The sequence below is a fragment of the Poecilia reticulata genome, linkage group LG9 (genome assembly GCF_000633615.1).
Source record: "Poecilia reticulata strain Guanapo linkage group LG9, Guppy_female_1.0+MT, whole genome shotgun sequence".
Lineage (NCBI taxonomy): Eukaryota > Metazoa > Chordata > Actinopteri > Cyprinodontiformes > Poeciliidae > Poecilia > Poecilia reticulata.
In genome coordinates, this window is record NC_024339.1 from 26734314 (window position 1) to 26747692 (window position 13379).

The 13379-nt window shown below is 38.8% G+C and overlaps 1 protein-coding gene across 1 annotated transcript in view; it reads right to left on the reverse strand.

The window, feature by feature from the left end:
* Window positions 1–4552: 4552 nt before the first annotated feature.
* cemip2 (cell migration inducing hyaluronidase 2) overlaps window positions 4553–13379 on the reverse strand; it is a 29383-nt gene continuing 20556 nt past the window's right edge. The window contains exons 13-24 of the mRNA XM_008418975.2: window positions 12567–12698; window positions 11796–11831; window positions 11452–11607; window positions 10478–10655; window positions 9076–9291; window positions 8789–9000; window positions 7901–8083; window positions 7454–7673; window positions 7268–7369; window positions 7031–7176; window positions 6816–6922; window positions 4553–6204 (exon numbers count right to left, since the gene is read on the reverse strand). Coding sequence (XP_008417197.1) covers window positions 6005–6204; window positions 6816–6922; window positions 7031–7176; window positions 7268–7369; window positions 7454–7673; window positions 7901–8083; window positions 8789–9000; window positions 9076–9291; window positions 10478–10655; window positions 11452–11607; window positions 11796–11831; window positions 12567–12698 — 1888 coding nt within the window. The 3' untranslated portion in view covers window positions 4553–6004. The remainder of the gene's footprint in view (window positions 6205–6815; window positions 6923–7030; window positions 7177–7267; window positions 7370–7453; window positions 7674–7900; window positions 8084–8788; window positions 9001–9075; window positions 9292–10477; window positions 10656–11451; window positions 11608–11795; window positions 11832–12566; window positions 12699–13379) is intronic.

Sequence of the window (13379 nt, forward strand, 5' to 3'; positions counted from 1 at the left end):
CCCTTTATGTAACATGTTAGTTTTAAAGCCAAATGTAACGGTAAACATGCCTTTGAAAAGTTCATCTTATTTCTCTTTAGTACAAAGAATGTTTTCTCAAAAGACTGAGGAATCATTGCAACAGCATCACATTTGGCAATGAGAGAATATTTTTGGCCATTTAAAGTAATAGTTTCTAGATAATGTTATAAAGTTTCAGCTCCAAAAAATGAATATTTTGAAAACGGAAAATGGGTACTGTGCAAGACCCCATCATGGTCACTGCTTGTTTTATGCTTCCACCCACATAATGTGAATAATTTGATGGCAGTCAAAATTACTTTTTTTAAAATACTTATCTGAAAACCGTCACTGACTCCGTTTGATCAGCTCGATTTGCAACTCAAATTTTGAGTTGATTAACACAATATCGGTAGGTTAACTCTGCATATTCTCTGGCTTCAAAGAAGATATAAAATCTTTAAATGGCTTCTGTTCTTAATATTTGGAAAGATGGATACTTCTTTTGCTTATCCTAGGTTCGGGTTATTTTATTTTTAATTCATTTACCTGCCTTGGCGACTGGGGAAAGCATTGTCCTGATTTATTTCAGCTATGAAGTGATAGCCAGTGGCTAGACTCTATAGGTGCTCTTTCTGGAGAGCACTGATTATCTTGACTTTGTAATCACACTGTGTGCCTCGGCTTGATTTCTTTTAACAGGCCATTCTGTTTCGCTGGAGGGATTAGCTTCGTTGGAGACTGAAGCTTACATGATTGCAACCATGATAATCATCATTTTCATAGTGATCATTGTGATGATCCTCACACACTGATGGCTTTATGCTCAGATGAACATTGCATCGCTCCCATGACAACAGATTTAGCCAATGGACAGCAGAGTGGAAAGCTTTTGAAAGGATCCTCCAAAGTAATCCAAAACAGTAACAATGTCGAGAGCACCACATTTGAGCGTTAGTAAAAGCTTACAAAACGTGCTTTGTGACAAAGCTAAAGTTAATTAAAGCACCTTTTAATCTTTTCCTGCATACATGAATGTAGCGCGAATCATGTAAGACCCACTGAGATGAAGTTCGGCTTTAGACATTCCATGCTGAGCTCTAGCTACTGAAAATCAAACGGACCCAAAACCGAATGCCCAACATGTTGCGGGATATTAAATTAGTGCACGATTAAGACACAGAGTAAGTATTTCTGGTAAAACGAAACTGTGTCATAATCCTCTTTTTATTGAATCTCTCAGGGTGTGATTAGCCCGTGTCATGCTGTGTGGAAAGTGCAGAGCACATTTTCTGTAATAGCGGTGACTGGGACAAGGCTGTTATGTGTCATAGCCATACCTCTTCATCTACAGGTAGATAAGGTTAATTCACTGTCTAATGGGCCGGGGGACTGATGATCCATTTGATGTTAAAGGGTAATTGCCTAAGTCTAAGTGGTGTGGTGGATGTGTGTGTGTGTGTGTGGTAACTACAAGTTGTTGTGGGCAGTGGAAGAAGTACCAATCTCAGAATCACAGAAGTTATGGCTGAAGTTATGGACATCATTAAAAGGTGACCTACACCACTCCCTTAGCCCTCCACAGCAGCATAGCATAAGAGGCTTCCCCAAGCATTCCTGTCTCCATCTGATCATCTCAAGAAACCTTGTAGGTGTTTTTTGTTGTTGATGTTGTTGTTCACATCTCATCTGACACCTGAGCTGTCCAGAACACTTTGCGAGAGTGAGGACGCCGAGCAGAGACGAGACCAAGGAGGGCCATGTAAATCAAAGGCTCCAACTAACTCTGACACAAATGTCTGTGCGTGGCAGAGTTAAACTGACATTGAGCACACTGAAGTTTTACATTACTCCTCCGGGCTGTAGGGACACAGGGAGAGCAGTAGTCATGGAGACGAACCCCTACACGGCTGTCAGACCTGCTTAATTATTCAGGACCACCATCACTGAGCATCAGCGGGGCATCAACTGCATCCACTAAAAAGGCTGAAAGACAACTGCAGTGTCTACAATTTAAGCTATGCTAACCTTGTTAGCGCACGCCAATAGGTGCGACCAACTTTTTGCTCAAACTACCGTCAATGATTTGTCGAAGTCCTTGTACGGATTATTCTTCTTGGCAAAATAGGTCAATCGTAGGATTTCTCTGTATTTGGCTTCATCCATCTTCCCATCATTCCCATGAGCTTCCGTAAAAATACAAAAGAAATGCACCCACACGGCATGCTATTGGCACCACCATGTTTCACAGTGGGAATGGTGTGTTCACGGTGCAGGATTAAAAACACGTCGACTCCAAATGAAACCCATTTACATTCCTGGTTGTAATGTGACAAAAATGTGAAAAATTCAGGCGGTATATATTTTAGTGAGGCCCTGCTGCTCAACTCAACAGTTCCAGGGTTCTTAGTTGGAAACTTAACAATGGGTTTTTCCATGAGGGGTTGGCATTCTCCTCTTGTGCATGTGAGGGTTTTCCCATTGTACTAAGGTTTCTTCAAACCTACTGGATGAAAACAGATATATGAATAATTTTCTTATAACATTTCATATAAAGTTAGAATGGATACATTTATCCTGTCAGACTGCTAAAGAAAGTTACACTTTGAGACATCGTTGATTCTTCTTGTTTCATAAACAGGAGAAACAGAAACCCTAGTATTGACTAATTATGTGAAGATAATAAAAGATAAAATACACAAAAAAAATCTACTATTTTGCAAAGAAGAACGTGTTGCCATAGATATAGTCTTTGCATGATAACTAATACTGTGTAACGCTAAAGGCTTCCACCCACACAGGTCCCCAGCGTCATATTTTTAGCCTTGGCATTTCTCTAAGTGTATTTTGCATGGTTCAAAACTCCTAGTATTGCATAATTAAAACTGAGCTGTAACAAGTATATTCCGTCCCTCTATGTGGCATGAAGACAAGAGCATCAAAGGACAGCAATAGTAACACTTTGTGAAGGTTTTAAGACGTGCCTGGCATTTGAAGACCTAAATAAAAATGTTGTCATTGAGCATCAGGGGGGAAAAGCAATTGTCCAAGCAAATCAAAAACAAAAAAAGCAATAAGACTAGAAAAAAGGGGATGCAAAAGATTTTATGAGGACTGGGGATTCTATGCACGAGTTGGTTTTGAGCAGGCACTCTGTCTTCCTCCCACTCTGGGAAAAAAAAACAAAAAAACTCCTGGAGATGCTAAACAGGTTGAAGCAGTTATAGAAAATAGACTGAGAAACTAAATGGGTTCTGATGTCATTGTGAAACTAAGCGAAAAAAAACATATAAAACACCAATTTTCTTCCCTGTAAATAAATAATTCAGCAACCATGTAAAGTACAAGATTCTCTTTGTATTCAAGTATTTTGATGAATAATGTACATAGATGATTGTAAAATTAGAAAAATCTCATATTTTGAAATCTAAAGTAGAGTTAAATTGTATAAAGATATCTATGACACAGCTGCAAACCTACCCAGATATTTCTGTGTAGCTTGACAACAGCATGTAGCTGAAACATGTTTTTTTTCCCCGCTCACATTAAAACCTCAACTTTTTAACTTTTTTTTTTTTGAGTGCTGGTGACTTATATTTTCTGCAGTTCTTCAGAACCAGGCACCCATTCAGTTTTTGCCCCCAATTTTTATTTTTTTTACATTGGAGTTGTTCGCACTACTTTCATCTTCTCCTCTGACCGACATTGAACTATTTCACAAACATTTCAGCCTGCAGATGTACAAAATTGAGGTGCACCATCATTGGCTAAACCCTAGATATGTCTTGTATCTTGCACACAATACAGACAAAAACAAATGATTGCACAATTCTTTTATTTTGTAAAATCTGACTAGCTGACAGAAACGTTAGCTCTATTTGCATCGTTCTCTTCTGTGAGTGCAAGGATTCTGATGGCTTGTTAGTTACTTCATGTTAATATGAAGGATTACCAGGTATTATGTGTTGTTTGTTTTTACCATCAGGTTTTTTTCCAAGGCTGAATGTCCCCCAAAACCTTATAAAGACAGGCTGATTACGGGATGTTCCATTTGAAATCCGCTGCCTTGGGGTGTTAAGTTTGCCACACCATTTTAAATAAATAGCAGAAGGCAATCCAAACAATTTAATTACATCACAGTTGCAGCAATAGATTTGGATTAGATTGTTTGTAATTTTGCCATGGTGATTGAACTCCTGTTAATGGAGGCTTGTCTAGTCGAAGGATCTTCCAGTGTAAAGTCTGGAGAAGACTCTCCTGCATCAAGGCTGTCCAGTTTGAGCCTCAAGTGATTAAAACTCTAGTCATGGGCCTGATTCCTTCTTTTAGTTTGGATATAAATTCAGTTGAGTTTTTTTTTAATTGTTGCTCTGATATTTGAGTTATGAAGCATTGAGCTCAACAGGTACGACTCAAGTTTTGCAGGGCATCAAAACGCAGGAACATGACTTCTTTCGACTGTAAAAATACAAAAACTATTACAGTGTGGAATGGCAGAGGAAAGTAACCAGCAACTCCCTTAGCAGATAATGGTAACCAAAACACACATTACTAAAAATTGCAAATGTTTATTCAACTGACTGAATTTTATAACAAAAGCAGATGTTTTTTTATGTCAAAATATTTTTTTTAAACTTACAATAACTCATCAAGAGACAAAAAAGCAAAAGGACAGCCAATACAATACTGACTATAAATTCTACAGTAAAAGTACATAATCATATTTACAGTTTCTTTACTTAGAAAGAATGAAAATATCTGGTTTGTGCACCTTAAAAGTATCAGCTGAACAAAAGCTGAGTAATAGAAATATCTCCCATTTTTCTGCTCTTTAACAGTACAGTGGTTAAAAGGCAACAAGGTTATTGTTGTACTACGACTGTCTCACAATCAGTCATGAACAAATACTTCTCGACGCTCAGTGGGGGAGCCCTGCTCACATCCATACACACGATAAAGAATACGTCGTCCAAAAGTACAACTGTATATAACTCTCAGCAGGTACAAGATTTGTATGCATTTTCTGCTCACTACAACTGCTCAGTATGGCACACATTTTAATGAAATGTCACCATCCTGGTAATAATGCACAACAAAAGGTAATGAATGAGGCAGACAACAGGTAACACATTCAGTTATGTTCAGAAAACAATGAAGAAAAGTAATCTCTTTTTGTGCTGCAAATAAGGCAAAGTCCTTCAGAGACCATAATTGAGAAAAGATAAATAAAAAATGAAAGACGCTCCAGTAAATCCACGTAGGAATCCAAACAAAGGTGCTCAAAATCTAAAGTCTTCCAGCTGCACAACGATCAGAAGAGGTTTTCCAGTTAAGGTTCAGGTAGAAACACAGCCTGATTCATTCTTGCTGCACATTATTGAGTTGCTTTGAACTAATAACAAATGCGAATAGTATCATTATTTTCCATGGTTTTCTATACGCTAGGATCACTAACCCACTGACTCTGATTTCCTACACTATAGGTTCTAACCTGGCCTAACATTGTAACTCTCAGACATTTCCAGTTTTAATTAAAGTCAAATTTCCGGTACAACCCAATTTATTTACAGATTTTGCTTTCGGCCTGTGTACCTAATCCACTATGTTGTTTGTATTCCGTTTTCATTTACTTCCTGCCAATATCGCTTTCAATATAATTATTGGCAACAATTGACTCATTTCTATGTTTACTGTGGTACAAGATAACCAAGAGAGTTACTTAATTAAAGCTCTGACTGATAGATTTATAAAGCAAAAGTGCATTGACTTTTAAAAAGGCCCTAAGGGAGGCCAACACAAACACACATCCAAGTATACATCACTAAAAAAATATTTACCCCATTCATATTATCACTCCTTATTCCCACTCCATATAGGTAAACATACTTGCCACTGTTAATAAATTAAGAGTTCAGCAGTTCACATTCAGCAACTGGCTGTGTGTTTGTGTGCAAGAATTAGTTTTTTTTCTTTTGGGCTTGGTAAGTTGTACAGTTCACATTGGTTATTGCTGCCCTGTAGCTTTTTTGAGAAGCTCCAGGTCTTTGCGTTTTTGAGTTGCAGGCGGCACACACCCATAAGTCTCCAAACCCAAGGGTAAGTAGCGCTCCAGAAGCCCCAACACGCTGCCGTCCTGCCCAGTTTGTAGTGAAATCCATGGAGGAGGCGACGAAGCTCCCAGAAATCCCCACATTGCTAAACTTTCTGTTGTGAGAGGCAACAATAAAAGATTAGCTGGTGACCAGAATCAGACTGTATTCCCTCAACAGACGGTCGTAAGCTCAAAATCTCAACTTTAATGTCATGCTAAAAATAACATTCTTCGAAGTAGACACTGTATCAGTGTGTGTTTAAAATCAACACTCACTGATACTAATCAAGTACATGCTCATTTACATAGTATACACCTTTGCCTTCTCTCCAGTCTTAGTGCTCTACAACCATTTTCATTTTCTTAATCTTGGGAAACGGTGTGGAGATAAATTCTGCTGTCTCACTTGATTTTTATTGTTTAAATATTTAAATATGTCACAATTGTAACTGTCCCAGTTTCTTCATTTCCTTTTGCTCAATCTTATTTTACTTTATCTCTGAGCTGGAAGTGTTCTAGATTTAGTTCACAAATCTGGTCACCTTACCCTGGTTGGCTTTAGGGTAAACCCATAGAGACTGCTGCTTTTGTATTGCTCACTATGCTAACATCGCTAATTGCTAAAACAAGATGCCATGGATCATTTAAGACACCAACTACGTGGCTTTAACTTTAGTAAAACCAGACATCACACGTCTCTAGAAAGCACTGCTTGTATTTTTACCTTTACTATGCAGGTCAGCAGCTTTGGCAAAGCCAAAAGAGACCAAATGTGGAGCCAGATCAACCAGACCTTCAGGCTGACCTCTTGTTGCCATCAGTACTACTGATCTGGAGACAAACAAGTATGTGTATTAGGCAACATTCTGCAGTTTTAAAAAATAAAAAAAAGAGGAGCAAATTGTCAACTCTTTTTAAAATTTTTTTATACAAACTCACCGCTTTGGGATTCCTGTGTTTAGATACTGTTTCATCTTGCTGTCCACCTTTATGAATGAGGCTTTCTTGGTAACTTTTCCAGAACACCCATCCACCGAGACCAGGAAAAATCCAGACTGAGTAAAAGGTATGATGACCTCATTCACCTGAAGGGCAAAAGGTGAATGGGCAAAACTTTAAATTTGTAATATATAAATAGAAAGGTTTTAATATGCTTTAGTAGCGCTGGAAGCTCACAGTGATAAAGGTGGCGTTATCTCCCTTTTTTTCTTCTTTGCCGCTTAAAGACTTCACTTGTGTGTGAAGGTAAGGCATCCATGGCTCACTGGAAAACACAATCTGAAACAACAACGCAGCTCAGGATCAACAGTTTTGCTTGAGCTTAATGTTAATGTCTTAATGTTGAAATAAAATGCAACAAACCTCCTTTGCGCCGCAGTCTTTGCAAGGCGTCGTGCTTGGAGCAGGCAGAGGCACCACCGCCGATGGCGCCTTTGAGTACTTGGGGTAGGCCTTAGATGTACAGTTGCAGGTCTGTTTGGACGATGTAGTGGCTGTGACTTTTACTCTTTCACAGCCTTTTGTTGAACAGTAGCTGTGGCCGTCCCGTCCATGTCGGGCTTGGAGGTAGAGCCACAGCAAGCTGGGAATGATTGCACAAGCGCAGCAGGAAAGAAGCAGTTCAATAAGCTTTTAGGAACGTGGAGCCTCAGAGACGGGTACAATGAAAACTGATGTGGCGGACTGTCAGAAAGTTGACCTTTATAGGTGAACATCTGTCAGTATTAACCCAACGTCAACAAATCTCCTGACCTCTTCATCAGTTTATAATATTGCAATATCATAAATGTCATATTTGGAGTTCCTCACCCAGCAGGTTGGTCAAAGAAGTACTTCCTTTCTGTTGGCTTCGCCTCCAGCTGGGCCAGCGAAGACACGGGGCCGTAATCAGTCATGTCTACAAATGTAAGTTTTTGTCTGTCGTTGATGTCGCTCATGATCTGAAACGTGGTGTCTGATGGGTAACAGAGACCAACCAGAATCCGGTCTTCTCTGAATAAAAAAAACCAAACAAAAAACGGAGATAATAGATCATTTAATTTTACTGTTGTACTTTACCAATTGTACAATGGAGAAATGCATAATATGTCATCACTAACATCAATATTGGCCAATATTAAAAACCAGTATTTATTTCCAATTTATCTGATTCCAGAGGTGGGGTGGAGGAGATGGGTCATTTGGCATTTGTTTGGTCATGTGACAGTGATAGAGATGCAGCACAGGATAACATGAATATGCTTGGATCTAAACATTTCCTTGGCTGCAAGTTTCTGTATTGTCGCGGAATGTGAAGCATCACCCAACACTCAAATCTTTTGCAGCCTCCAGCAGGTTTTCCTCTAGTTTTTGGCTCCATTATTGTGCTGTTGATTCTTTGCTGCTTGTCTTGTGCATGTAGTTCAGGTGTAAAGCTACCACAAATGCAGGACGGCGTTTTGGTCATTTTTATTTTACAAAAGTAAAAAAAAAAAACACTATGTATTATTTTCCCTCCACTTCCTAGTTCTGTGCTTTTTGGTTTTGTTCTATCACAAAAAAAAAAATCCTACCCAGAACTACATTGACATTTTAGGTTGCAATGTGCCAAAATGTGAAAAAGTTCAAGCGTGTGAACACTTTTGCCATCTGCTGTATTTGCATGTGACATTATAGATATGCAACGACTATCAAAATCAGCTAGTTGCATCTACTCACTTATCAAAATTGATGAGTGAGAGGACAACCTCTCTGGGCGCAGGTCCGTTCCAGTGCAGAGTGTAGCTCTTGCCCATCATCAGGATTGGCTGATACTGCTGAGACGACGCCCCCTGGTTGTTAATCCCCCTCAGTACCAGAGGTGCGTCAGGGTATTCATCTCTGTTGATGGACAAACTCAAGCTAGAGGCTCCCGATGTTTGAATGTACACCTAAAGGAAGAAAAGGTTATAACCAGGAAGAAACAAAGGGAAGGACAGACCCACCTAGACTCTGCTCTGCAGTACCTGAGAGTAGCGTCCGCTGCAGATCACTCCATTCCAACGGGATATTTTCACACAGTTGGGATGCTGGATTAGGTAATTATCTGCTCGGCCGACGTAGGCATCTTTATAACCCGTGACTGACCCGTCCACGTCATGAAAGATTGAGTTTTTGTCCCCATCGTTGTCGTTTTCCTCAAACCACTGTCCAGGACGGCCAAAGAAGGCTCGAAGAGCTACCTGAGGGTACAATTAGTGAGGAGTGATGTAAATGCTATGAAATAACTAAATTACTGCACACATTTTCACTTCAAATCAGCTCTCCATCCTTATAAAGAACATCCCAGAGTTTTATTCCCGATTTCATTTCACATCATTTTTAAATAGATATAAATCTCGGTTTAATTGCTCTATTTCATGCCATTTCTTATCACACGGAAAATATCTCACAGACTTCAGCAAAACAAGAACTGAATGCCAATGTCTTTGAGGACGAAATAATATCTAATTTGTGTATTGGTAAAGTTTTCCAAGAGATAAAGTGAAATCCGACAAGGATGCTCAAAGATTTACTACTGCACTATACAATGCAACCAGAAGAGGGCATCAGTCTTTTACAAATACTTGTTTTCCCCTCAGACAAATTAAGAGAACAGATGGACAAGGTAGATCCCAATCCATTTCTACAATAACACTAATGTTTTCAAATTAGGATGCTTCAGGGGAATGAAGGGACGGGCAAGAACAACAAGGACAAAATCTCATTCTGATCTATTATGAAGTAGAATAAACCTATTTATCTTAAAAACTTCCTTCCTTTCGTGTTATTTTCATTTTGGGTAAAACAAAATGTAGAAACAAACACAAAAAACAATAATAATACAAGGAAGAACTCAAAAGGAGTTCTTCCAGCAGAGTCACAAGAATCCATTCTCTCATAATTAAAGTCCTGAATAGCAGCATGACTGCATGATACCAGTTACCTTCAACTTGCAGTCAGACCTGAATATTTAAATTTTTTTTAAGTTGAATAAAAATAGATGCATGATTTTTATAATGTTTTCCATAAAAAGGGTGAAAAGTATACCATGTATTCAAGCCTCTCTACTCTGACACCCCTAAATGAATTCCAGTATAGCACAAATTCCAGTCTTCATACGGGCAATGCATGTAAAGATGCGCCAATTTGTAAACCTCACAATTACGAACGTCTTTGTGTGGATCTATCACACAAAAACCCAATAAAAATTCCAGGTCTGTGGTTGCCACATGACAAAATTTGTAAATGTTTAGAGGAATATTTGCAACGCATCTTTTGGCAGTTCATGTCAGAAAATAATAATAAAAGAACATGAACCACGTTCCGCTTGTAAACCAAGTTGAAAGGTTGTCTCACACAAAACTAATTTAAAAGATATTTGCTCACAGAGGGGTGGAAGCTGAGCTGGGACAGGTTGTTTCGTGGGGTCAGTTGCCACGTGTTCTTCAAGTTGAAGCCCACCGCACTGGTGTAACGCTCCGGTGTGGGGATGAACGCCCGAAACGTGCTCTGTGTGAGACGCACTGGACCGTCGTATATCTGGAAACCTCGGATTGGGAACGTCCTAAAGTTGACATAGAGATGGAAAAAAAAAAAACACAAACCAATGAGAAGAATAGAAGTAGTCTTACAGGGTTTCAGCAAGTTTCAGTAAGTCAAAATTACTTACTGAAATTTACTTAAATTGAAGTGCAGAATAAATGGCATACACTGACAATAATTAATTATTCTTCTCTCTCTTAGTGACATCTCTCACAAATGAGCACACCGGAAAAAGATTTCCAGGGTATTCTGGATGCTTAGAAAACTGCTCCAGTTGTTTCCGCTGATTACAAACTAACAGTGTTTTTGGAAAAAAGAAAAAGAAAAAGTGATTTAATTCCATAGACCTTGTTTATGATGTTCCTTCTTTGTAAAGACTGCGAATAATAGAAACAGAAAACAATGACATTATGTTCTCAAAAGACAAAATAAGGCTCAAGGGTTTTCAAATAAGTGTGCAACAGCAGGTTTTTGCAATGCAAAACAATCTGTGCTTATAAACAAACCGTGTTGCATAAACTCCACTGATCTATAAAGCATCTCCGAATATGATCTGATCACCAACAAAATAATGCCTTAAAGATTCTGTATTACTGTTCCTAAGATCTAAATGTCACCACCACATTTTTTCATAAACTGCCAAAAATACCATGAGGGAAAAGAGTCAAACAGAACTTTCTTTCACAGGTTCATCCACAGGGAAACGTGGCTGTGGAAACCCTCTTGAGTCAATCTCACCAGCTCCTGCCTGCCCGCTGGCTATGAATGAGTTCTCTCCTCCTCCGTAATTCATTTAATCACCATTTTCTTGACCTTACTTGTTTCTTGGCAGTGTCCGCGACTCTCCGTCAATCCCTCCTATCCCCCAGTATTTATTCTGCCCTCCATTGGTTCCTCTGTTCCGGCTCTCTCCAACAAACAGAGACTGTGTCACCTCCTGGCTGGAGCCTTCGTCCTTAGGGTAGCTGCCATCACTGCAGAGATTATGCATTATTATGTGATGCATCTAAAAACGCTTGATACTTCATGTTTTAAGCACAAGAAAACTTAAACAAGAAAAAAGTGGTGTTTGGAAAGTTGATGTAACACCAGGAGAAAAGGGGTAAAATGAGTGAAATGATGTGTATAGCTAAGAAAACAAGGAACGATGCACAGAACACACCTGGCAAAAGACAGACCCACTCCGTTGTCTGCAAAGCTGTAAGACACAATGTTGAAAAATCATAGTTATTTTAAAATCCTGAGGCAGTTTGATGATGTGACAATGTAAAATAAGTGAAAACAGCAATATGAAGAACTCTTGATTTTTCATTAATAACATTGCAAGGGAAAAAAAAAGGCCAGTTATCCCCAAAAAACCTCCCAGCAGTTCAGTCAGTGAAAAATCTGAGTTTTATTCCTCTTCACAGAACGGGTCAAATGGAAAAATCACCACTTTTTCCACTTTGAAAGGCTCAACAAACAGCATGTTCTTTGATGCAGCTTGTTTTGAGTTTAGAGAAAATCAGATAAAAGTTAGGGACAAATGCTTTGATGCATACACTGATTCTTTCATTTTCCACTGGACTTAAAAAAAAGGAACCAGCAGCACATTTCTACATTTTATGGCGCGTGTTTATTTTTTCTTGTATTTTAATCGTTGAACTGAAATAAAGTTTACAAAAAACGAGCTAGCACCTGCTGGTGTCATCGGCGGGTCAGATTTTAAAGGAAGCCGGAAAAAAGTGGACCTGTGCGTCTCTAACAGAAATTTGCACAAAATCCGACGTTAAGAACATGTATAGTCTTAAAAATTATAACCAAATTAAATAATCTAAATAGACAAATATAATTCCACATGTAACACTATTCTTTTGCTCTTTGTAGGAAACCTCCGGCCCTTAGTTTATCTGATGTGCATGCTTGTCTGGCTAAAACAATCAGATTGTCTCACCCAGAGTTCTGGATGATGATGTCTCCGCCTCGTATCCACGCTCCCAAGTCATTGTTCTTGAAGGAAATGAGAGTATCGATGATCGCTGCCACACGAGGTTGACTGGGGTCAGCATTGTGGTGGGGTCGGAATCTGACAGAGAGAAAAGAAAAAATAAATAACTACTGTTATTGCACCTCTTTTTTTTCCTACCAATTACCTTTTCAAATCCTGACAGATTTTCATTATTTAACAATAAAAAAAAACAAAAAAACATGTTTTTTGTTGAAAACTGATCTCAACATTTTAAACCCTCCTCTGCATACTTCGGCTGTGTATGTGTGTGTGTGTGGAGCAGCCAGCAGTCTCAGTGGACACATAAGATTTTTCTCCTGTCGAGCTGGGGGCCGTATTTGGATAGGCAGCAGAGTGGAAACTCGGTCTGTAAAGCCTTGTTTTCTCTGTCAACACAAACTTGACAGGCATCCCACTAAAATGCATCAACACACTATAAAGTCGAACACCATCTTTCTCAGTCAACGGCCGTCTGCAAGTACATCTCCGCCGGGAAACTATCAATAACTTTTTTCATAAGCATTAATTAGCTGTGGCGCAAAACAAATATATTAGTAAACCTCAAATTCCTTCATGTTTACACAGTGTTATTATATATCACAATGTATGTGATAAACCGCTCACCATTCAACAGTGTGCGGCTACGAGTTTGTTTATACATAGAATACTTTGAAAATTTGACTAATTAATCAAGAATTAAAAAATAAAAAAAAAATCAATGTTGCCATGTTGGTACCATTAGTAATAAGTATATATATA